Here is a 26,255-nt window from a genome sequence, read left to right on the forward strand (position 1 = left end):
TGGTATTCATGTGTTGTCAAGAAATCTGTGCATGTTGAGTTAGACTACTTATGGAGGAATTGTGGAAGCACGTGGAAGAGTCATACAGGTGAATGGGTATGGATGATTTGCATTCTTCTCGGTTACATGGAGAAGTTGTAATAATGAAATCGGATTCATTTAATTCAGAGTTTAGGGATCTTCTGATTTTTAACTTAGCATTTTTATAATGAAAAAAAATGAAACCCAGAGAGACAAAATGGCTTTCCTAGGGTTACAGTGTTAGGTAATGGCAGAGGCAAGATGATGGTAATTTACTACTACTACTACTACTACTACTACTACTACTACTACTACTACTACTACTATGATGGCTACTATCACTATTGCCATTGCTGCTGCTACTACTACTACCACCACTATTACTGCTACCACTGCCGCCACCACCACTACTATAACAATGACCACTATTGATACCATTGTTACTACTACTACTGCCATTACTAATTTTAGCATTTCTTTTCTTATTACTGCTACTACTATTATTACTACTGCCACCACCACCACTATTACTACCACCATCACCACTGTTACTACCATTATTGCTACCACTACTATTACTACTATTGCTGCTACTACTACAATTACTTCCACCACCACCACCACTACTACTGCTTCTTCTTCTGCTATTGCTACTACCATTACTACTACTACGACTACCATCGTCACTATTATTACTGCTACAACTACTAGTACCATTACTACTTCTGTTTTGTTGTTGTTCAGTTGTTTAGTCATGTCCATGGAGTTTGCTGTTTTCTTCTTCAATGTGTCCTCATTTTACAGATGAGGAACTGAGGCAAATAGGGGTTAAGTAACTCCTGAGGGTCACACAACTACTTAGTGTCTAAGGCTAGATTTGAACTCAGGTCTTCCTGGCCCCAGGACCAGTGCCCTGTCCACTGAGCCATCTAGCTGCCCCAACTACTACGGATACTATTAACACCAGCACTATCACCACCACCACCATTTTCTCCTCCTCCTCCCACCACCACTATTACTACTTCTACCCCCTTCAAAATCAAGTACTTGGTCTGTATCCTGGGGAGTGGAGGGTTGGGGACATATGGGCAATGACAAAGTTAGGCAAGTGCTAGTTTGAGTGATGTGCAATGTGGACTCTGTGCATTTTACAGCCAGTATAATCACTATAAAGGCCTGGCAGGAACTGTAAAATGCTGGACAATTGGGCCCTGGCTGTGCCACCAATTGTATTAGCTTACTCAGCCAGTGTGATGAATTACTTTTGTGAATTTAAGGAATTAGTATGTTGGCACAAGTTTGTGGGCTGGCCTTGAAAACTTCAATGACAGTAAAGCAGGTGGTATGGTCTGGTACAAGAGGAAGGCAAGGTACGGTGTAATAAATGAGGAATAAATACCTGACCCTACCTACTAGAAATGTTTTAGTACACGTAATACTCATCACTAAAGCAGGAAAGTCCATGAAATAGGCTGAAGATGTAAATGCTTTGATATTATGCACAAATATTTGATTATACACTCTGTCATAACAAAATTGGAAGCAGATCTTATATGAAGCAGGGCTTCATACTGCTTTTTGTCAATAGTATCTCCCATTTCACGTCACACAACAACATACTACTTATCTGCAGGTATGGTTATTTTTACAATTATATTGTAAGATATAACTATACCTAAACCTAGATTAGGTAAAGTGAGAGATGGAATTGAGTAACTGCTAAAATCTGAAGAAGGAAGAGTTAAAGAACCTTAGGGTCATTGAAAATCTCTGCTTGATACAAACTCCACACATTTTGCTTGATAATGAAACATGGGAAAAATAGCAATGATGGCTCAGATGGTGTTAAAGAGCAGATAGGCACATGTAGATTGGGATTCTAAAACCCCCTTTTTGAATTTTATCACATGAATACCTCTAGCAGAATCAGTATAACAAGACAATAATTCCAAAAAGTTAGTGTATTCTGTAATCATTATGAATGAATGTATTTTCACATGGTGTTTGACAATGTAAAAACATTTCAGGTCCTGTTCAAAATAGCATATGTGAGAGCAATTGCTGTAGCATATAGAATAACCCCTAATATAGGCATCAAATACGACCATAACAGAAGTGATTTGAGAGATCTATTTTTTTCTTTTAATATAAATCCCTTTCTCATAGTCTGAGCTAGAATAGAATAGTAAAGACTTATCAGTGATGTACTCTGGAAAGTTTTGCATATCTGTTTAACATGTAATATCCCGCCTCAGAGTTTTGAGCGATTTTGTAGTGCAATAGAATTCAGTTACAATATTCATTCACTTAATGAATGTCCTCAAAGACCCTATACCCTAATAGTAGATAACCCATCTCATCATAACCTAAATTTAGATATACCACAGATCAATAATATAGTTCGGTGTTTCAAACCAACATCCAAGTAAGTAAACAAGTCAAAACCAGAAGAAGACTGGAGAGAGGGGAAAATCTTTTAAAAAAATAAAAGAAGGGAGTTGAGTCCATGTCATTTAGAGGAAAGACCTGGGTTTGAATCTGGACTCTGCTATTTACTAATTTTATGATTTATTTATTTTTTAAATGTTAATTTATTTTTAGTTTTTAACATACATTTCCACAAAATTTCGAGTTCCAATTTTCTCCCCATCTCTCCTCTCCTCCCCCATATTGCCTTGCATTATGGGTATTCTTTCCTTCAGTATGCCCTCCCTTCTGTCACACCCTTCTCTTCCCTCATCCTCATCTTCTCTCATCTCTTGTAGGGCAAGATAGATTTCTATATCCCATACCTGTATTTCTTATTTCCCAGTTGTGTGCAAAAACAATTCTCAACATTCCTTCCTAAAAATTGAGTTCCAACTTCTCTGCCTTCCTCTCTCCCCACTCATCCCCATTGAGAAGGCAAGCAATTCAATATAGGCTATATAGGTGTAATTTTGCAAAAGACTTCCATAATAGTCATATTGTGGAAGACTAACTATATTTCTCTCCATCCTATCTTGCCCCCCATTTATTCTAATCTCTCTTTGAACTTGTCCCTCCCCAAAAGTCTTTACTTTTAATTACTCCCTCTTCCCATTTGCCCTCCCTTCTATCATTCCACCCCATGTGTTCTCTTCTCCCCTGATTTCCATTAGGCTGTGGTAGATTTTCATACCAAATTGAGTGAGCATGTTATTCCCTCCTTAGGGCAAATGTGGAGAGAGTAAGCTTCACTTTTTCCCTCTCACCTCCTCCCTTTTCTCCTCCACTGAAAAAGCTTTTTCTTGCCTCTTTTGTGAGAGATAATTTGCCCCATTCCATTTCTCCCTTTCTCCTCCCATTATATTCCTCTCTGACCCCTTAATTTTATTTTTTTAGATATCATCCCTTCTTATTCAACTCACCCTGTGCTCTCTGTCTATGTGTGTGTGTATGTGTGTGTGTGTGTGTCTGTGTGTGTGTGTGTGTGTGTATAATCCCTCCAAGTACCCAAATACTGAGAAAAGTCTCAAGAATTACAAATATTATCTTTCCATTTGGAATATAAACAGTTCAACTTTAGAAAGTCCCTTATGATTTCTCTTTGCTGTTTACCTTTTCCTGCTTCTCTTGATTTCTTGTGTTTGAAAATCAGATTTTCTATTCAACTCTGGTCTTTTCATCAAGAATGCTTGAAAGTCCTCTATTTCATTGAATGACCATTTCCCCCCCTGAAGTATTACAGTCAGTTTTGCTGGATAGGTGATTCTTGGTTTTAATCCTAGGTCCTTTGACTTCTGGAATATCATATTCCAAACCCTTCGATCCCTTAATGTAGAAGCTGCTAGATCTTGTGTTATCCTGATTGTATTTCCACAATACTCAAATTGTTTCTTTCTGGCTGCTTTTTTTCTCCTTGACCTGGGAACTCTGGAATTTGGTTACAATATTCCTAGGAGTTTCTTTTTTCATATCTCTTTCAGGAGGTGATTGGTGGATTCTTTCAATATTTATTTTACCCTCTGGTTCTAGAATGTCAGGGCAGTTTTCCTTGATAATTTCATGAAAGATGATGTCTAGGCTCTTTTTTGATCATGGCTTTCAGGTAGTCCCATAATTTTTAAATTGTCTCTTCTGGATCTGTTTTCCAGGTCAGTTGTTTTTCCAGTGAGATATTTCACATTGTCTTCTATTTTTTCATTCTTTTGGTTTTGTTTTGTGATTTCTTGGTTTCTTATAAAGTCATTAGGTTCCATGTGCTCTGTTCTAATTTTTAAAGAACTGTTTTCTTCATTGAGCTTTTGAACCTCCTTTTCCATTTGACTAATTCTGCTTTTTAAAGCATTCTTCTCCTCATTGACTTTTTGGACTTCTTTTGCCAATTGAGTTAGCCTATTTTTAAAGGTGTTATTTTCTTGAGCATTTTTTGGATCTTCTTTAGCAAGCTGTTGACTCGCTTTTTATGATTTTCTTGCATTGCTCTCATTTCCCTTCCCAATTTTTCCTCCACCTCTCTTGATTTTCAAAATCCTTTCTGAGCTCTTCCATGGCCTGAGATCATTGCATATTCATTTTGGAGGTTTTGGATGCAGAAGCCTTGACTTCCTCTGACGGTATGCTTTGTTCTTCCTCATCCAGAAGGATGGAAGAAAATACCTGTTCACCTTTTATAGTCTTATTTTTTTCCCTTTTTGGGGCATTTTCCCAGCCAGTTACTTGACTTTTGAGTCCTTTGTCAAGAGGAGGGTATACTCTTGGGACATGTAAGTTCTCGGTTCCTCCAAGATGGCACAGTCATTGGTCTGGAAGCAACCAAAAACTTTTCAGCCCAGAATCTGGGAGTAGAGTTCCCTCTCCACAACCTCCTCCAGCTCCACCATACCATCCAGTGCTCTACTCCTCCTCACCACAGGGCTGGGCTCAGGGCTGAGATTCAGATCAGCTACTCAGTTCCCCCAGGGGCTTTAGGCAGAGGGCTCCAAAAATGGATGCTGTCGCTGTAGTGGCTGCTGCTGGTGGTCCGTGTTCCCTTCTCCTGGGTGAAGGAGCCTTGCCACTGACCTTTGAAGCTGTCTGTGATGTTTGTGGGTTGAGCAATCTGGGGACCACAGCTGCTGCCAGTGATGCCCTGAAGCCTGTTCAGGGTCCTATCTCTGCCGCACTGCCCGGCCCATGGTGGGCTGCACTCCGCTCCGCAACGGGTGCTGTTGACCTTTCCTGTTGGCCTTCCAGGCTGTCTTGGGTTGTAAATCTCTTTCACTCCGTTATTTTGTGGTTTCTGCTACGCTAGAATTTGTTTAGAGTCATTTTTTAAAAATTTATTTATTTAACTTTTAACATTCATTTTCACAAAATTTTGGATTCCAAATTTTCTCCCCATTTGTCCCCTTCCCCACCCCAAAACACTAAGCATTCTAATTGCCCCTATCACCAATCTGCCCTGTCTTCTATCATCCCTCCCTTCCCTTGTCCCCATCTTCTCTTTTGTCCTATAGGGCCAGATAACTTTCTATACCCTATTTACCTGCATTTATTTCCTAGTAGCAAGAACAGTACTCGGCAGTTGTTCCTAAAACTTTGAGTTCCAACTTCTCTTCATCCCTCTCTCCTCACCCATTCCCTTTGGGAAGGCAAGCAATTCAACATAGGCCATATCTGTATAGTTTTGCAAATGACTTCCATAATAGTCGTGTTGTGTAAGACTAACTATATTTCCCTCCATCCTATCCTGCCCCCCATTGCTGCTATTCTCTTTTTTGATCCTGTCCTTCCCCAAAAGTGTTGACTTCAAATTGCTCCCTCCTCCCATTGCCCTCCCTTCCATCATCCCCCCCACCCTGCTTATCCTTTGCACCCCCACTTTCCTGTATTGTAAGATACGTTTTCATACCAAAATGAGTGTGCATTTTATTCCTTCCTTTAGTGGAATGTGATGAGAGTAAACTTCATGTTTTTCTCTCACCTCCCCTCTTTTTCCCTCCACTAAAAAGTCTTTTGCTTGTCTCTTTAGTGAGAGATAATTTGCCCCATTCCATTTCTCCCTTTCTCCTCCCAATATATTTCTCTCTCACTGCTTAATTTCATTTTTTAAACATATGATCCCATCCTATTCAATTCACTCTGTGCTGTGTGTGTGTGTGTGTGTATAATCCCACCAACTACCCAGATACTGAAAAGTTTCAAGAGTTACAAATATTGTCTTTCCATGTAGGAATATAAACAGTTCAACTTTAGTAAGTCCCTTATGACTTCTCTTTGCTGTTTGCCTTTTCATGCCTCTCTTCATTCTTGTGTTTGAAAGTCAAGTTTTTTTTTTCAGCTCTGGTCTTTTCATCAGGAATGCTTGAAAGCCCTCGATTTCACTGAAAGACCATTTTTTCCCCTGAAGTATTATACTCAGTTTTGCTGGGTAGGTGATTGTTGATTTTAGTCCTAGTTCCTTTGAACATGGAATATGATATTCCATGCCCTTCAATCCCTTAATGTAGAAGCTGCTAGATCTTGTGTTATCCTGATTGTATTTCCACAGTACTTGAATTGTTTCTTTCTAGGTGCTTGCAGTATTTTCTCCTTGACCAGGGAACTCTGGAATTTGGCCACAATGTTCCTAAGAGTTTCTCTTTTTGGATCTCTTTCCGGTGGTGATCTGTGGATTCCTTGAATACTTATTTTGCCCTCTGGTTCTAGAATCTCAGGGCAGTTTTCCTTGATAATTTCATGAAAGATGATGTCTAGGCTCTTTTTTTGATCAAGGCTTTCAGGTAGTCCCATAATTTTTAAATTGTCTCTCCAGGATCTATTTTCCAGGTCAGTTGTTTTTCCAGTGAGATATTTCACATTATCTTCTATTTTTCATTCTTTTGGTTTTGTTTTGTGATTTCTTGGTTTCTCATAAAGTCATTAGCCTCCATCTGTTCCATTCTAATTTTGAAAGAACTATTTTCTTCAGTGAGCTTTTGGGCCTCCATTTCCGTTTGGCTAATTCTGCTTTTGAAAGCATTCTTCTCCTCATTGGCTTTTTGAACCTCTTTTGCCAGTTGAGTTAGCCTATTTTTCAAGGTGTTATTTTCTTCAGCATTTTTTTGGGTCTCCTGTAGCAAGGTGTTGACCTGCTTTTCTTTCATCTCTGTCATTTCTCTTCCCAGTTTTTCTTCCACTTCTCTTACTTGATTTTCAAAATCCTTTTTGAGCTCTTCCATGGCCTGAGCCCATGGTATATTTATTTTGGATGTGTGGGATACAGAAGCCTTGACTTCTGTGTCTTTCCCTGATGGTAAACCTTATTCTTCCTCATCAGAAAGGAAGGGAGGAGATATCTGTTCACCAGGAAAGTAACCTTCTATAAGTCTTACTTTTTTTCCCTTTTTTGGGCATTTTCCCAGCCAGTGCCTTGACTTCTGAGTTTTCTCGCCACACCCACCTCGCCTTCAGTTCTGCCCAGCCAGTGCTTGGGGTCTGAGGTTCAAATGCTGCTCCCCAGCCTCAGGGCTTTGGGCAGGGGCAGGGCTGCTATTTAGTGTGAGATCAGGTGCTCAGGTGGGGGCAGGGCTGCCACACAGGGCTTAGTTCCCTCAGGGGATTTATGCAGAGACCTTCAAGAATGGATCTGAGCTTCTGCCTGCTTTGGGAGCCCTTGTCTGCTGCTGCCTCCGCTGCTGCCTCCGCTGCTGCCTCTGCTGCTGCCTCCCGAGGAGGGCCTGAGTTATGGAGACACCGCGCTCCCCTTTTGGTGAGCCAAAAAGACTCTCTCACTGACCTTTAGGGTCTGTGGGTGGAGGGACCTGCGTGGCTGCTGGAGATTCTGTCCCTGAAGCCTGCTCGGATCTGCTCCTCTTGGTGCCCCACGGCCAAGGCAGGGCTGGGCTCCGCTCCGGGTCCGGTGCACGACAGATCTTTGGCGTCGGTTTTTCAGGTCTCTCTGGAACAGAAATCTCCTCCCCTCTGTTGTTCTGTGGCTTCTGCTGCTCCAGAATTTGTTGGGAGCCCTTCTTTACAGGTATTTTATGGGTTGTGGGTTTGGAGCTAGCATATGCGAATCTTTCTACTCCGCCATCTTGGCTCCTCCCCCTCTAGAGTGATTTTTTACAGGTATTTTATGGGCTCTGTGGGGGAGCTTCTTCAGGTCCGTCTTTCTACTTCACCATCTTGGCTCCACCCCGAGAAATCTATTGAAGATCTGCAGAAAAGCATTGGAAGATTACAGCAATATCTAATTAGTACATAGAATAGGAAATTTGAATAGTTGGTAAGCCACGATGACTGCTTGAGTGGGAGCAGGCAGAGAAGCCCTCCCACATGCATTTCAGAGAACAAAAACAAAACAGAACATGTAGTTGTATCAGATTGAGCAATGATCAAGAAATTCAGTGAGAAAGTGTAACAAGAGACTTCATCAACATCAGAACTGCCAAAAATGTCAGACGGAAGCTCGTGAGCAATAGGAACATGAGCCAGCATCGAAGCCAATGTCAGCAGAGACAAACCCGGCTCCCAGAACAGCCAGGGACTGGTGTTGTGGGAGCAAGATAGTAGCATTCTAATGGAGTGTTTGGGAACCTGAAGAATAGACCCTGGAAACAACCAGGAAAGGCAGTGACAAGTATGAACAGACATGCTCGGAACAAGACACCATAGGACACTGAGCTTCTTAGTATTTGGTTGTGAGATGTCAACAGAGGCCCTGGAGATTTAGTGCTCTGAACCTCAAAAATCTAGGGGCACCTAATCTCAGGAGCGGGAAGGCAGCTCAGCAACTTTTTCTCGCCTTCCTTTGTTTCCATAGAGTTTGGAAAAACTAAATGATAAAAACCATTAGAAAGAATTAAATTTTATCTAGAGATTCCCCCAGAACGGCTTAGAAGGGAAGAGCAAGGCCGTAAGAAATAAAGAATCTCAAAGGAAAAAAAATATTTTCCAAAAAGACTGTGACTAACCAGAAAAAATGAGGTAAGAGTTGAAAAATGAAATAAAAAACAAAAGACCTGGCAGGTTGAAGAGAAATGTTTTAAGAACCATTGTAATAAAACACTACCTAAATTAATTTATCCACGACTCCAACTACCAAAGGATTATTATGTAAAACTAGTCAACTAGAAAAAAAATGCAGTTTAGCTGGAGGGTCAAAAGATGTTAAGAAACTCAAGGGAAATAATGAAAAAAGTGGGACATTATGGAAAAAACATCAAACTGTGCTGCCAAAGAGTAATTGTTAAAATGACTTTATACTTGTTAAAGAGAGGTTGCTCAGTGGAACAAATTAGATACACAGCATACCAAAGCACATGAACCTGGTAGACTGTTGTTTGATAAACTCAGAGACGTGCTCGAGAAAGGATTCAATATTCAATAAGAATTGCTAGGAAAACTCAACAGCATTCTGGCAGAAACTGAGTTTAGACTAACACCTCACACCATATATCAAGATAAACCCTAAAAGGATATATGAAATTTATGTAGAAAAGGTCACAACATAAATTGGGGAAAAAAGAAAGAAATTACTGTTTGGATCTATGCATGAGGAAGCGTGGAAGACCAACAAAGGATAAAGCGCATTTTAGAAGATAAAATGGCAAACTTGAATTATTTCAGATTGAAGTATTTTCCACAAATATCCAGTACAGCTAAAATTAGAAAGGAAAGTTTAGGGGTGGGGTGGGAATCTTAGCATCAAGTTTCTCAGATAAAAGCCTCATTTCTAAGAAATATATGGAAATCCTTCAAATTTATAAGAAGTCATTCATTTAGCTGATAAATGGTCAAAAGATATTAATGTACAATTCTCATGGGAAGAAATCGTAGTTATCAATAATCATATAAAATGTTCCTAATAAATTATAAAGTAATGCAAATTAAAACAACTCTGGGGATCTACCTTATGACTATCAAATTGTTAATATTGGCATAAAAAGGAAAGTAGCATAGGTTGGAGAGACTGAGGGCAAATAGCACATTGAATATTGATACAACTATGAATTAGAATAGCCATAGTGGAAAGCAATTAGGAACTATACCCCCAAATTACTTAACTTTGATCTACTGATACCGCTATTTGATCTAAACTCCAAAGAGATTAAAGGGGAAAACATTCTGTATGTACAAAAATATTTAAAGTAACTTGGACAGTGAAGTAAGTAAAAACATGAGAGTAATTCATATGACACTGTAAAAATGAAAAATTTTGAAAGATTTAAGAAATCTGATCAATACAGTGATTAGCTATGATTATAAGAGAGCCAATGATGAAAAATGCTACTTACCTCCTAAAACAGAGGTGATGGATTAAATATACAGAATGATACTCACATTTTGGAACATTGATCATGCAGAAAATTGTTTGCTTGACTATGCACGTTTGCTAGAAATGTTTGTTTTTCTTTTTTGGAAAAATAATTGGGCTACCTTAAAAAAATGTCCTGAACTCTTAAAAAAACATTGAATGAAAACTGCCTAGATCTGTTAGAAACACAAGATGAAGTGAGGATAAAAAAATGAGTGAAACCTTAATGTAACCTGAAGAGGAAAAACTCCAGCAATGCGATAACCAAAGTCCAGGCTACCATGTCAAAGAAAAAGTATTGTAAGCATTCAGAAAGAAGCACTTCATGCATTCAGAAAACAAAGTCAGGATCACACAAGACCTGTTAGCATTATTATAAAGTGGAGGATGACTGGAATAGAACATTTGAAAATAGAAAATATATGGGCTTATAATCAAGAATAATTTGTCCTGCAAGGCTGTATATATGCCTAGAAGGGGAAGAAAAACCTGAGAATTTAATGAGATAGAGGACTTTCAAGCATTTCTAATGCAAAAACCAGAGCTGAGTAGGAACTTTGAAATGCAAACATTAAAATGCAGAGAAACCTAGTGAGGTAAATTCTTTTGAGTAGTTGTTGGAAAGAGCTGAGTGATGCTATAATGCTAACGACCTAGTTGAATATGAAGAAAAAAGTGTCCTTTTGAAGCTTTCATTTCTTAATAAGATATGGAGGGAGTTAAATAAGAAAGGACAGAAGTCTAGTGATGGGTTGATATTATTCTGAGAATTTTAATAGAGGAAGGAAAAATCATGCACCAACACTCCCTCCACTTTGGTCTTGGCTTGTAATCTTTTCAAATTGAGGAACTTACCATCAGTACAGTAGTTGACCTTGATGCCGTGTTCATCCTCATTAGCATTTGTCAACATGGCTGAAAACATCATGCTAAAAAGCATGTTGTTGGTGGTGTTGGTGCATGATTTTCCATTTGTAGATGACTGTGCACTCAATGCAGCCTCTGAAGATGAGATGCAGCAAAGTATGGACCAATTCTCTGCTGCCTATGCCAATTTTGGCCTAATAATTAAGACCAAAAAAAACACAGGTGCTCCATCAGCCACCACCACACCATCCATATGTGGAACCATCAGTTACAACAAATGGAGAAGTTTTGAATGCTGTGCATAAGTTCACTTACCTTGGTAGTGTACTTTCCAGGGATGTACACATTGACAATGAGGTTGATGCACATATTGCCTGAGCTAGCTCAGTGTTTGGGAGGCTCCAAAGAAAGGTTTGGGAGAGATGAGGTATTAGACTGACTACCAAAGTGAAGGTCTACAGAGCCATTGTGCTGACCTCATTGTTATCTACTTGCGAAATAAGGGCAGTCTACCAGCGCCATGCCAGGAAACTGAATAAAAAGCAAAGACTAAGCAGATGACCTGTGATGTAAGCATGTAAGTCACTTCCTGACGTGAGGCAAGCAGTGGTCTCAAGTTGCAGAAAGAAACATGTATTTTTCAGAAATGGCCACAATATGTATTTGTTTTTCTGGCCTATGTTCATTTGTAATGCTTTTGCCCATTTTTACTTTTGGGGAAAGGGTTATTAATATCAATATTCCCCCAAGATACATGCCTGTGGAATATTTTTTAAAATGCACAGAAGAAAACAAAAAGTAAGCACAGGTAAGCAGGACAGTTTTGAAAGTAATGTGTTGAACTTTAGATGAATATATGTATATACATGTATATTCATCTAAAGTTCAACACATTACTTTCAAAACTGTCCTGCTTACCTGTGCTTTTTTTTAAGTAAGGCTTATGAAATGGAAACTCTTAGATGCATATACAGTCTTTTTTGTTTTCTGCTATATATTTCTAAATACCCTTTTTCTTTGAGGGGACAGTATTTAAATGCAGAATAAAAATAAAGTAAAATAAAATAAAAAACCTGAATGCTCCTTGCAAAGTCAAAGACAATGAAAAAGAAACAGGCAGAAGGAAATCCAGAACACTGATGTATATTCCTAATACTAGATTCTCTTAATGAACAATTAAAGGCAAAGAACAAAGTAAATTCACATTCAGTCAAAAACTTTTGAGTCTGAGAAATAAAGGAATCTGTGGCAAGCAAAGCTTTTAAAAATTTTAGTTATTTTTAAAATTAATTTATTTTTAGTTTTCAGCATTCACTTCCACAAGATTTTGAGTTCCAAATTTTCTCTCTATTTCTCCCCTCCACCCACCCCAAGACAGTGCATTTTGATTACTCCTTGCCCCAGTCTGCCCTCCCTTCTGTGACTACCACCCCCTTCTTTTATTCCCTTTCCCTCTATTTTCCTGTAGGGCAAGATAGATTTCTGTACCCTATTGCTTGTATATTTTATTTCCCAGTTACATGTAAAAGCAGTTTTTAACATTTATTTTTAAAACTTTGGGTTCCAAATTCTCCACCCTCTTCTGCCCACTCACTCTCATTGAGAAGGCAATCAATTCACTATAGATTATACATGTGTAGTTATACAAAACACTTTCATAATAGTCCTGTTGTGAAAGACTAACTTTATTTCCTTCCATCCTGTCCCTCTCCCTTTTATCCTATTCTCTCCTTTGAACTTGTCCCTCCTCAAAAATGTTTGCTTCTGACTACCCCTCCCTCAATTTGCCCTCTCTTCTATCATCCCCATCCCCCTACTTTTCCTGTACTGAACATTCCTTTAAGATATTGTCACTGATGTTCTCTTGGTTCTGCTCATGTCACTGGTCATATTTCCCAGGATTCTTTGAAATCATCTCTTTGATCATTTCTTATGGTACCATAAGACTCCATTACATCCTATGGACTAATAAAATGTTAATGTACTTAAGTCACCCATAGTTTGTATGAAGTTAAAAAATTAATTTCCATACTCAATTAAGTGTGTATGTTATTCCCTCCTTAAGCCAAATTCAATGAGAGTACAGCTTGCTCACTCCCTCCTACCTGCTCCCTCTGTCCCTGTAATATAAAAACTTTTTCTTCAAGCAAAACCCTTCAAGAAAAATGTGGAAAATTTTTGATTACCTACATGGTTGCAAGAAAGTCCAATATAGTGAAAACATAAGAGATTAAACAAGAAGCAAATAGCTTGCATACAGTTACAAATGATAGAATGATTATGTCAAAGGAGGTCATTTAAAATCTAGTTTCTTGACAGAGCTTGAAAGTTCCTGGATTGGTAAAAACCATGACTGTTGTCTCAGATGTTTCACAGTTATTATCAAGGCCCATTATCTGATTCCACTAAGATAAAAGTCTGAGCCACCTTTCTCAGATGGCTTCACATATCTATTCCGAAAAGATTGGTGTTGTATCCAAATATAAACTAATTAAATGTTAATGTAATTAAGTCACTCATAGTTTGTATCAAGTTAAAAAATATACACTTTTAAACACATAAAAACAGTACCAAATGAATCTTCCAAAAAGTCCCACTAATGGAAAGAGCAATGCATTATTAATTTGGTAATTATTGTATAAGCTGCCTCAAATCACCTTACCATTTATATTAAAAATAAAATAGACCAAAGTATAGTGAGAATGCTAGAGTATTTGACAAACCATTTACATGGAAAGTTGTTCTCTATTTAAACATATCGGTTGATCACACAATAATATCAAGGTCAAGTAATATAAAAAATGACATTTTCCACAAAAATTATTTAAGCTCATTTTGGTTCCACCTAACATTAAATACATTATCATCTCCAAGTAGACATAAACTTGACTTCCAGATTAGTGAGAGAATCAGTCCAAAACATCTTATTAAGTGATGTTCATGGATCTCAACAAACTATATGACTTCAAATTACATCAGAATGTAATGTTGGAATCAATCACTGTAAAATCATTAGTGTATGGAAAAGAAAGACAGAGACTGAAGTCTTTGAGTTAGAAGCCAGAGACCACAGTGAACTAATGGATTAAAATGATATGTACAGATACCTTCATCATCTCTTGGAAAAAAGACACATCTAGCTTAAATATTTCAAGAAGCCTGTAGTTGAATACCTTGAAGGATTTGTGGATAACCTGAAATCAAAACTACATGTGAAGGCCACGATTGAAGCAATTGATATTTATACAAAATCTGTAATTGTTCAGCTTTAGAATTGTAAAATCAACTATAACAGATTTGGCAAGTTTTCTAAACACAGCTGCTACAATATTAATGATCCATAGGGTCTACTACTCTAAGACAACTGTGGAAGATTAACCCTTCCTCATCACAAAGGAAGGAGAAGATCGATAGATATTATTACAGCACATGATAAGATGGTGAAAAATATACTGAAATACCATGGCAAAAAGCAAACATCACTGCACTGAAAAATAATAACGATTGGTAGCTATGTAACTGCAAGTGTAAGAAACCTAAAAATGTAAACAAGATTGACCCAGGAATGGAATCAAAGGGCCATACGTGAAAAACATCCACATGAGTTCAGCCAGAAATATACGAATAACAAAATATCAATCAGATGGCTCCGTCGTCCACCATAGTCTACTTAACAAAACATAAAAGAACAATAGGGTATCTATTTTTCTCTGACCAGTTTCTATTTGAAATTGATTGAATATAAAATGAAAAAGAATAAGTACACTAATTGTAGTACTTTCCATTACAGACAAAGGTATTTTATACATCTCTCTACAACAGTCTGTAGAATATTTAAGTATACTGCAACCAAATGGCAACCATGTGTATCTGAATTCCTATGAAAAATATGAGAACATAAGGATGCACGGTAACTGGTATTTGCATAGTGATTTATTGTTGCAAAGCACTTTACATACTCCTTTCATCCTCACAACAACCCTGTGCAGTAGGTAATGCAGGGATTATTCTCATTTTACAGATGAGGGAAGTGAGGCACAGAAAGTTTAAGTGACTTGTCCGTGGTCACACACAAAGTGTCAGAGGTGGGATTTGAAACCAGGTTTGACAGCAACAGTAACAACAAAACAAATAAACATGAAGTAAGTCTAGTTCTGCCTTTTGTGGCCTATTTTGTCCTTCTTCTCTGAATTCCTGGATATCTATTAAGTAGGAAAATCATAAGTAGACCCAGAGAACTCTTCTACCTGTGAAGGTCTATTTATAAATACACTACTATATACTGTAAGAGACTACTTGTTCCAGGGTTTCCACTTTCCTACAAGGAAAATAGAAGTTCCAGGGGCTCTTTGAATTAGCATCTTGAGTTATTATAATTATTGTAACTAAATAATCATAACGTAGGCACCTAGGTGGCTCAGTGGATCAAATGTTGGACTTAGGGTATGCAAGACCTGAGTTCAAATTCTACCTTAGGCTCTTTCTAGCTTTGTGACTCTGGGTAAATCACATAACCTCTCTCAACGTCTTTTTCTTTGTCTCTAAAATGAGGATCATAATTATACCCACTGCAAAGATCAAATGAGATTTATATATGTGTGTGTGTGTGTGTGTGTGTGTGTGTGTACATATATATGTAAAAAAAAGCATTTTGCCAGCCAATTATGTAAATGCCAGTTATTAATTAATTGGCTCCCAATTTGGTATTTTTTGAAATATTTCTTCCCTCTCATTTTTTAATTTCTTCCCCCTCTCTGCCCCTACCCCAATATCGCGTTGCTTTCTAAACAACAGGAAGCTAAGATACTCTTTAGAATGGCAACAGAAGAGAAACCAGGTTCTCATACCACCAGACTTCTAGATTCTGTCTTTTTGTATATATGGTTGTATGAAATTAATTTGTTAGTATATTTCTTCAGAGGGTAACTGCGCTGATACTTCCTTTTTTCCTATATGGGGGTTAGAGGAAGTCCTAGACAAACAAATAGTTTCATAGTATACAGCAGTTTGTAGGCAAATTGGCTTTACCAGGTAAAATCATTTAATGGTTTCTCTGAGTCTGTTTGGGTTTTCTTAGTCAACCTGTTGACACTCAGGAAGATGTGAGAAGCAGAGTTGGCCATAAAAGGGAGAGTTGGCTTTAACTACCATATTCTTTTCTTTCTTTTTTTTTTTTTTGCATTAATGGAGTAAATCAGAAAGCATGCCATGATTGTCTCTTTACCAGCAGAGATTTTAGCCGGACAGTGATGTTTCACTGACCATCCAGTATGCACCTGAACCTCTGATGCTTTGTTGTTTCTTGATTTTGATATACTGGTGAATCTATTATTTCGTCCACTCCCTCCATGTGGAGGGGTATTCCCTCCCTAAACATAGATCAGAACACCTCTTTGCCTTCTCATCTTTATCCACATTTTCCCATGAATTGTCTGTAGAGAATCCATCCAACGGTCTTAATTTTGTTGGGTCAGTTCCCAGGGCTGGAGAGGTGCTCAGGCTCTCTTGCCTGTTACTCAAAGTTTAGCCTTAATTCTTTCTAACTAAATGATCATGTTGTAATTGAATGTGAAAGCAAAACTCAATGCACAACTCAGTTTCCAGTGAGTTCTATTGAAGAGTATGAGATATTGTAGAAATGAGTTGTAGCCAACCAGATCTTCACTGGATGTCAAGTACAAGTACTGAGAGATGCCCCTCACAGATGAAGGGGGTGCCACATTCCTCTGGCCCAGTAATTTTTTTTTGTTCTACCTCTTCCATATTGATATGAGTACCCATTTCTTTGTGAGCATCATAGAAAGAGTCTTTGGCAGCAATATAATTTTAAGTAGGACTGCTTCCGCTTATATTGTGTGAGAGCACTTCTTAGAAGGCCACTAGTTCTTGAAGAGTTTAGAGTTCTCATTGAGTAGGTGGCCCATATCTGTGGTTGTGAATTGTCTTTTCCTAGTGCCAGTTGGTCGAGACACATGAACCTGGCTCATGGACAATCTTTTCTACACTTGTGATTGGTTATTGAGGCACTTCTTCCTGGTCACATTTTCAGTAGACAGTAGCCTCATCTGTAGGTGGTAGAGGTGTTTTCATATATACCTGTTAAGTTCTCATATTTTAACTGATGTTTGGTCAGTAATATTGGAAGGTGAGGACTATCTTGGGATAAACAACCTGGTCATTTTGGGTACTATTGAATGTCCTGAGAAAAACATTGATGGAAGGTAGTGTTATCTTACATTGTGTGTGTGTGTATGTGTGTGTTCATGCATGTGCGTTGGGGTGGGGAAGAGATACAACCTTTTGCAGAAATTAAGAGAAAAGAAAGGAAAGAACTTGTAGATGACCTGAAATTTGGAATGCTAAGAAGTAGCCTGGCCGCGTAGCTCTAGTACTGGCTTTAGGATCAGGTAACCCTGGGTTCAAATCCTATCTCTGACATTTGATGGACAATAATGGGCAAATTATTTAATCTTTCTGGACCTGTTTTTCTCTCCAAAAAATAGACATCAGAATATCTATAGTGCTTTATCACAGAGTTGTCGAGAGGTATCAAATAACATATGTAAAGCACTTTGTAAATGTTAAAGTGCTACATAAAGGTCAGTTATCATTTTTGTTGTGAATATGATACTAAGCATTTTTGTCACCTCGACAACATGGTGAATGGAACACTGGATTTAGAAGACCTGAGTTTGCATCCTTATCCTGCTTACTAGCTACTGACCTCGAACAAGTCAATCAACCTCTCCCCGCATTTGCTTCCTCAGCTGTAAAAGGCAGGTAACAACAGCCCTCCCTCACCTGCTGGTTGTGAGGAATGCATGAGATCTTAAATGTAGAGTGCTTTTCAAACCCTGTAGAAATTATATTATTATCAGTGATGATGATGATGATGATGATGATATTGATGGTAATGCTAGAAAATGGAATCTAAGAAGTCTTCCCAGTGTAACACATTGGGCTAAATCAGATAAGGCAAAATTCAATGGAGGTTCTCCCCTTCCTTCCACATAATGTCTTATTCATGTATTAAAAAAATTCATTTAAATACAAGATGTCTGAGTGTTGTGGTACAGCTGGAAGGTCTCTTGAGTTCTGGTGATCTGAGCTACAGTGGTGTGCAAATAAGAATGACATCAATATAGTGAGTCCCTCGGGGAGGCAGGTATTCCTTTCCCCAAGGATGAGCAAATCAGCCCAGATCAAAGCTTCCATGACAGTGGGTAGGGTGATGATGCTCATGAATAACTTCTGCATTTCCGGCCTCTGCAATATAGGGAGATCTACTCTTTCCTAAAATGAACTACAAGATGGTGGAAACTTAGCTAAAATAATTGGGTCAGCAGAAGACCTAAGGGATCGTGGACTGAAAATCATTATATGGCAGACAGAAAAGCTAATTCCATCTTAGGCTTCCTTGATTAGCCTCATATCTGGTGCTATAGAGGTAACAGTGCTACCATCTGTTGTGTTGGTCAGAAAATATCTGGAGTATTGTGTAGAATTCTGGCTGCCACGTTTTAGGGAGAACAATGACAAACCAGGGAGTGTTCAAAGGAGGGCAGTCAGGATAGTGAATGGTCCTCTTGAGATCATTCCTTATAAAGATCAGTTATTGAGATTGAGAATAGACCTAGAAATGAAAACTTAGGACATAGTTAGCTGAAAAAATGAATCAATGGACAAGCATTTATCAAGCACCAACTCTGTGTCAGGTATTGTGCTACTTTTCTGGGGATGCATATAAAAAGTGAGGCTTTTTCTGTCTTTAAGAAGCTCCTATTCTAATAAGGTAAAGGAACTTAAGCGGAGGGAAGAGAGTTTTGATTTGGGTAGTCACAGGGCTTGTGAATAGAGCCACAGAAGAGTAGACTGCCACAAGTTTTCCAAAGACCATAGTATTATACATTATCTATTTTGCAACTAGTACAGGTAGAAATTGTGGGTGGGGTAAGGATAGGGTAGACAAGTGAGTGATTGCAGGACAGATGACTAGGTATTTGGGTCTACCCAGCATAGGCCTTTTGTATAAGTGCTTGCTGGGATGTGAAGTGTGGACTTTAACAGGCTAATTCTAATAGTTTAGGTGAGGTTTTGCTTACATACCTACTAATCTATCCAGAGCAGCCCCAGGGTAGAATCCCTATTTAACTGCTCCAGGGTTGGGGTCAGGCAGGGGGCTATGCTTTACAAGCCAGCTCGAAATCTCTTTGCTTTTTGTGGGGAGAAATGGAGGCAGTGGCAAGATTCCTGTGTTGGGTAGACCCTAGTGTCCTGGTTCTGGGGGATGTGATTTGACATCTAGTCTGCAGCTGACTAGATATAGTGGATTTGGTGAGTAATCTTTCATGTATTTTGGGAAGTAGAGAGGAAAGAGTTTGGAGTTGGAAGATGTCAGTTCAAATCCTAGTTCAGTCACATATTACCTGTTTGTCCCAGGAATTACCTCTCTCAGCCTCAACTTCAGCTGCAATGAAAGGGTTGAATATATGATTTTAAAGTTCTGTTAAGCTCTAAGTTGAAGGCTCTATGAGCTTCTTTATCGGGCTGTAACATGGAAGAGGGATTGTATTTGTTCTACTAGGCCTTACAGGGCAGAACTGTGGGCAGTGTGTTGAAATTTCAAAGATGCTTGAGTTTAGACTTGATGTAAGGATAAATTCCTTACCATTAGAATTATCCTGAAGTGGAATGTGCTGCTGTAGGAGTTAATACTTTCCCTTCCCTGGAGATCTTTTAGCAGAGACTGAATTACCACATATTGGGTATGTTGTAGAGGAGCAGGGGTGGGGAATCTGTGGCCTCGAGACCACATGTGACCTCAAGACAACATGTGGCCTTCTAGGTCCTTGGGTGTGGCCTTTTGACTGAATGCAAGTTTTACAGAACAAATCCTTTTATTAAGGGGATTTGTTCTGGGAAGTTTGGGTGTAATCAAAGGGCCATGCTTGAGGACCTGGAGAGCCACATGTGACCTTGAGGCTGCAAGTTCTCTATTCCTGGTAAAGGATATTCTCACTCATTCTCACTAAAGTATTGGATGGGCTTAGTGATCTCTGGGGCTTCATCTTACTCTGAGGTTTTGTGTATTATTCTTGGACTCAGTGGAATTAGGGAAGTATGTTGGGGGAAAAGGGCATTTGAAGAATCTCACCATCATCATTAGAGGGTCCTTCTTTTATTTGAATTTAGCATAGGTCATTTTCCATAAAACTCCAGTGTTCAATTGGATCCATAATTGTATGGGGTTGGAGATTTTCTACAAGAAAATAAATTTAACAGTTGAAGTCTGTGTGTCCTCTGTCACTTTTGTCAATGTTCCCTCAACAAGTTAGCCACAGAGTGTCTACCTAACATTCTGAGATCCTTACTCATTTTCTTTTTATTTTGGGAAAATACCAGTGGAGCAAATAGGTTCTTAGATCACCTATATAATTCTTACCATTTTCAGCCAATGTTATGGAGGAAGTAGGAGGGGCCCATTTTGCATTTTTGCCAGCTTTTTGAGTTGTCATGGATCCCCAAATTAATCACGTAGTAGACAAATTTTCTGTGAAGAACCACTCTGTATTTAGCTATACTTATCCTCAGACAATAAGCACAGTCTGCCACTGGGCTTGTACTTTTTTTGTTTATTTAATATTAACTTCTTTCCCTTTTGGCTAAGTCTCAAAAAGTTTACAAAGGAAGAAACTTGAGTTGGTAGACCTTAGTCAAATTATTGAATTATAAGTGGATAGTCTTCTTTGGGGCATAAAGTGTTTGGAGGGGATGTATAGCTTTTGTTTTCTTCATTGATTGATGCACTTGGAACAAATAAATGATAAAATAGTGGCTACGAACACTTCTATATTGCCTGCTTACTATATCCAGTAAGTTTTCAAAAATGCCACACATGGATTATATAAATTACAAATGAGGAGAATGAGCACAAATTATTATTAGAAATCTTAATGGAGATTTTCTATTTAAGGAGAAAATTTCATATATATTATATTACAAAGTTTACATGTCCTGTAAATTATTGAAATAGGGACCTTAGAGTGAGAAGTTTTGACATCTTTATCAGAGGCAGTTGGATGGTGCAGTGGAAAAAATGCTGGGCATGGAGTCTGAAAGAATTGAGTTCAAATCCAACACCAGACACCTTCTGTGTGATCCTAGGCAAGGCCCTTCTGTTTCCCTTGGTTTCCTCATCTGTTAAATGGGGATAATAATAATACTTCACCTTCTGTGGTGGTTATGAGAATTAAATGATATAATATTTGTAAATGTGTTTAACACACTGGCTGACATATAGGAGGTATGTAACAAATGCTTGTTTCCATCCCCACCTACTTCCCTTCTACTTTTCAAAAAGAAATACTCTCCCTCCCTCTTTTCCTTCCCCTCCCACTCTCTTCCTTCCCCTCTCTCCCTCCCTCTTTCCCTGCCTCCCTCTCTCCCTCCCTCCCTTCCTTCCTTCCTTCCTTCCTTCCTTCCTTCCTTCCTTCCTTCCTTCCTTCCTTCCTTCCTTCCTTCTTTCCTTCCTTCCCCTCTCTCCCTCTTTCCCTCCCTCCTTCCTTCTTTCCTTCCTTCCTTCCCTACTAATTTCCTTCCTAACTTCCTTCCAACTTCCATCATTCTACACCATAGTTTTTAACTTACATGCACAAGGTTTTAAGGATTTTGAACTCTGATAATAATGATGCAATATTTCTCATGGATATACAAATAATAATAGCTAGGACTTCAGGTTAAAGAGGCTCTCTCTGACAAAATGTGAAAGGAAATGGCTGTTCCCCTCTGAAGGGGCCTGGATATTTTCATCATCTTAGAAAAACAACACATTTAGAGTTGGTTGGCGCTAGCTGCAATCACAGTCTGCATATTCTGTGTGTTCCATGGTTTTTTCTATGTTTAAAGTTAAAGCTTGTTTTAATTCTAAGGAAAATCTATGGTTTTCCTGCCCTCAGAAATAAGTGAAATGCTAAAGATTTGCATAGCACTCAATTGTGATTTTGTTAATCTGTCTAACACCCTAGTGTGGTAGGTAGGTACATTTAGGTTTTCAGATTTCCTCCAGGCTAATTTCCGTGCCAGCAGACATACTGTGATTGGCACTTGCTTTCCATGACTTCCCACACCTGGAGGTGCATGCCTGTAGGTGCAGGTGTGCTAGCACACCAGCCATATCATTACTTATTATTTCTTCTATCTTTGTCTCTAAAACTTCAGTCACTACTCATTTCATTAGCAATAAAGTTATATATGAGTTGTTACAATTTCAACTTTCAATAGCAAATAGCAAAGGTGTGTATTTCAGAGATTATTTGCAAAGCCACCTTACCTATATTTTCATACCCCAGGCACAACTGCTTTGTCATTTTCAACTTGTACGTTATGATTTCTCCTGGCACCCCCAAAAAGGAAGGTCTTCATATGATTCTAGTTACTTTTCTTTCAAGAAGCATTTTTGGGTAGTTCTACCATAAGTCAGAGCATAAAAGAAGTAATCAGTTGTTGTTGTTGAAATGTTAAAATATAGTTAAGTTTGCAAAACAAATAAACACAAGATAACTAGAGAAAAACTATCAACGATCAGTAAATGTAAGATATGATATATAACTATATAGATCAGTCCTGACAGGAAGCAGAGTAAAGGAGTGTACCCAATGATGGCAAATCACAAATATTTAAATAATTAAAATGAAAGAATATTCATTTTGTTTTTTTATGTGAGTATAACATCTTTAATAATTAATGCATATCTATTGTATTAAATGCTTTCCAGCATATAACTGCTCATGCATATTATACATGCGTATTATATTATAACCGGGAATGCACTCCTTCCTTACATCTGCATCCTGTGATCCCACTCTTCTCTTGAGGTACGACTCAAGCACCATCTTATGAAACCTTTTCTCATCCTCCCCAACCACTAGATCCTTCCCTCCCATACTACCTTGAGTTTGAAATTAATAACTATAAGAAAACCTTGACATATGCGCACACACACACACGTGTGTATGTATATACATATGTGCGTATGTATGTACATAGACTAACAGATACGACAAGGATGTCACAATTCTAAGGGAAAAAGTTAGTTTTAAGGGCATAGTGATATTTCATTTGGTGCTCTTTGGTTAGCTTGATTGTTTGGCATGCCTATTATTGACCTCTAAAGTGCCTACTGTCTCTAAATCAATGATTATCTGATCCTCGTTAACGTAGGTATGTATATATGTATGTACACATATGTTAGTGGGTTACAAGGAAACTTAGAAATTTTTTGAGGATCAAACGTCGATTGGTTTGAGTCTGATATTTGATTATTAAAATTGGCATAGAGCTACCATGTATTTAAAAAACAAATTTGGACAAATCATAGATCTTTTGAAAGACTGTGTCAAATTTTTTCTATAATATGCATTTATTTGAAAGATGAACAGAATGAAGTTTTTAGGTAATTTTTGGTAATGTGAATTTTACATTAAAATGTGTATTTGTAGTAAGTTTATGAGTAGTGATATACAGATAATCTTTCCTCATTCAAGAATCTAGTATAGAATGTATTTTTTGTGAATGAATTTACTAATATTTTCTAATTTTTCCCTTAATTTTAGGTTTCAGCATAAAAGCAGTTCCATTTCAGAATGCCATCTTGAATGTAAAAGAACTTGGAGGTAAAATTTTAAAAATTTTATTTATTATTTATTAGAAATTTTATTCTGACTTATCTATTCAGAGAATTAAAGTAAGAATGACCTACCATTTCAGCACTTGATCTTTGACTAACTTTTTTCTTGAAGATATATATACTTTTTAGTGTTTGCTTTATTAATGTTCGGAAAATTGTTCAAGAAAACTGCTAAATATTGTGGCTAATGTGTATTTCTCTGCCAAGCAGACTGATTGTGGAATAAACACCACTATGCTTATAAGTTTCCTATTTTCATTGCATTTGTTTGTGAATAGAAATTATTAAATGAATTCTTATGTTATGAAAACCTTTATAAAGGTACTTTGTATTTTACATACTACAAAGAATCATTTGGGGGAGTTATTCTTGTTCATGATATAATTTTTATTGGATTAAAGCCTCCTGGATGACTTTTATTCTGATTATCACCACCTAACATCATCCTTGCTAGCATTTCTATAGATGCTTTAAGTTTTGCAAAGTGCTTTATGTTTATTGTCTCATCTTATCCTCACAAGAACCTTATAGGTGAGTCTACTGAGGCAAAGACAGTTGATGTGACCTTTCCAGTGTTGCATAGCTAGTAAGTGACTGAGTCTGGATCTGAACTCAGATCTCCCCAGTTCCAGGTCCAGTGCTCTATCTGTTGCACCACCAAGCCATCTCTAATCATAGATCTTTGACATTTATGTCTTTGGTGGATAAATACATTTCCTGGATAGGCTGTACAAAAACCACTTCTTTCTCTCTTCTACTATTTTCTCTGTTTTAGAACTTTTAAAAAGATTTTTAAATACAAACTAGGATCTTATCTAATGCAAGTAACCTGTCAAGTAATGCTCTCATCAGTTTAGGAAATCTTCATTTTCTTATAGCAAAGAAAATGAAACATTCTTGAGGTGTCCTGTATGATATCTTATTTTAATGGTGTTCATAAGGCCCTTTTCTTATCTAATTATGTGACAACTACTTTAAATATGCAATCTATTTTCATATTGATGGAAACTTTGAAGTAATTAACTTTACTGAGTATGGTTTTTTAAAAATAAGCCCCCTCTTAGTATCAATCTCGTACATGTGTTGGCTCCGGCAATTATTTTAAAATGCAGTTTTTGTTGGCTCTGATTAGTTTACGTTTACCTTTCATCAGTCTGAGTTCATGGGTATTTTCTGCTTTAATACAGTAGCAGACTTAAAGTAAACTGCAAATGTGAACTCTGTTTTCCTTTCTATGATTTTAGACAGATTCTTTCAAGATTTCAACTGACTGGCTACTTTATATTCTAAAAGGGCACTAGAAATAATGGTGACATTAAAATGTCTTCAGTGCGAATACATGTTATGTGTACATGTGAACATATAGTGCCCCATAGATGTATATATGTGTACAATATTCTTCTTCTGGGGATATATATTATTTTATATCATATGTATGTGAAAATATCACTTATTAACTATGATCTCCCTTTGTTAAGATCTATTTTAGATATCCCATGCTCCTGTTGCTGCAGCCATAACTTCCTCTTCATATTTTTTCATAAGTGCCTTTGAACTTAAATTTTTTGCCACTCATTTTATATTGTCTGTTATTCTTGCTCTAAAATTCTTCATCTCTCTGTCTTTCTATTCAGCTTTTTTTTTCCTGGCTAATGTATCATTTACATTTAGTCTAGAACTTGCTTCTGGCACAACCCTGTATTTCCTAATATTGCCTGCAAAAATCTGTCCAAGTGGGATGAAAGTAGGTGTTATTTGTTGAGATTTCCTAGTGTTTTTGGTAGCTCTTTCTGGGGTCTGCTTTTGCTCTGTTAGGCAGTTCTATTTGGTTCTAACTCAGGCTCTTCGTGCCTTCATTCATTTGTTTCATTTCATCCCTCTTTTTTTCCATCTGTTGACACTTCCCTAGTACTTCTGCTATGATGAGTCAAGGAATTTCTCTTCCTTCAGTTTTCCCTGTAAGATTCCTTTCTGTGAAGCTTTCTTCAAAGAACCCCAATGTAACCAATGACAAAAAAGTCTTATTGACTAGTTTTTCTTCCCCTTGGTTAACACATTTCTCCCTCATGTCTTCTTTCATCTTTGCCCTCATTTATGTCATCACTGTCTACATGACAAATCCACTGGGCAGGAACATTGTTGAATTCTTTTGTTTTGAACTAACTACTACCAAGGATATTTCTAGTACTTGATACATGTGAATAATAAATGTTTCTGTCTTTTTCCATCTTATCACCTCTCCATCTGTTTTCAGGTTTCACCTGAAAAAAAACCCTCCTCTCTCACAGTTGCCTTTTAATTGCTTTCTTCCTCTTTTTGGCATGAACATTTTAACCATATTATAGAGATAAGTAAAGCAATTGGTATATGGCTGAGTTGAAAGCAATGGCCCACACCATGGCATTTTTCTGGTGCTGAGCAGTTAGCATTCAGAGATATGCT

General features: G+C 37.7%; 1 protein-coding gene across 14 annotated transcripts in view; it reads left to right on the forward strand.

The window, feature by feature from the left end:
- The window catches only part of ARL15 (ARF like GTPase 15), a 508,217-nt gene that overhangs the window by 177,538 nt on the left and 304,424 nt on the right, over window positions 1–26,255 (forward strand). For all 14 annotated transcript variants that reach the window (XM_072605638.1, XM_072605639.1, XM_072605641.1 and 11 more), the window contains one exon: window positions 23,740–23,799. In XM_072605638.1, the coding sequence (XP_072461739.1) occupies window positions 23,740–23,799 (60 nt within the window). The remainder of the gene's footprint in view (window positions 1–23,739; window positions 23,800–26,255) is intronic.

The sequence above is a fragment of the Notamacropus eugenii genome, chromosome 4 (genome assembly GCF_028372415.1).
Source record: "Notamacropus eugenii isolate mMacEug1 chromosome 4, mMacEug1.pri_v2, whole genome shotgun sequence".
In the NCBI taxonomy this organism is placed as follows: domain Eukaryota; kingdom Metazoa; phylum Chordata; class Mammalia; order Diprotodontia; family Macropodidae; genus Notamacropus; species Notamacropus eugenii.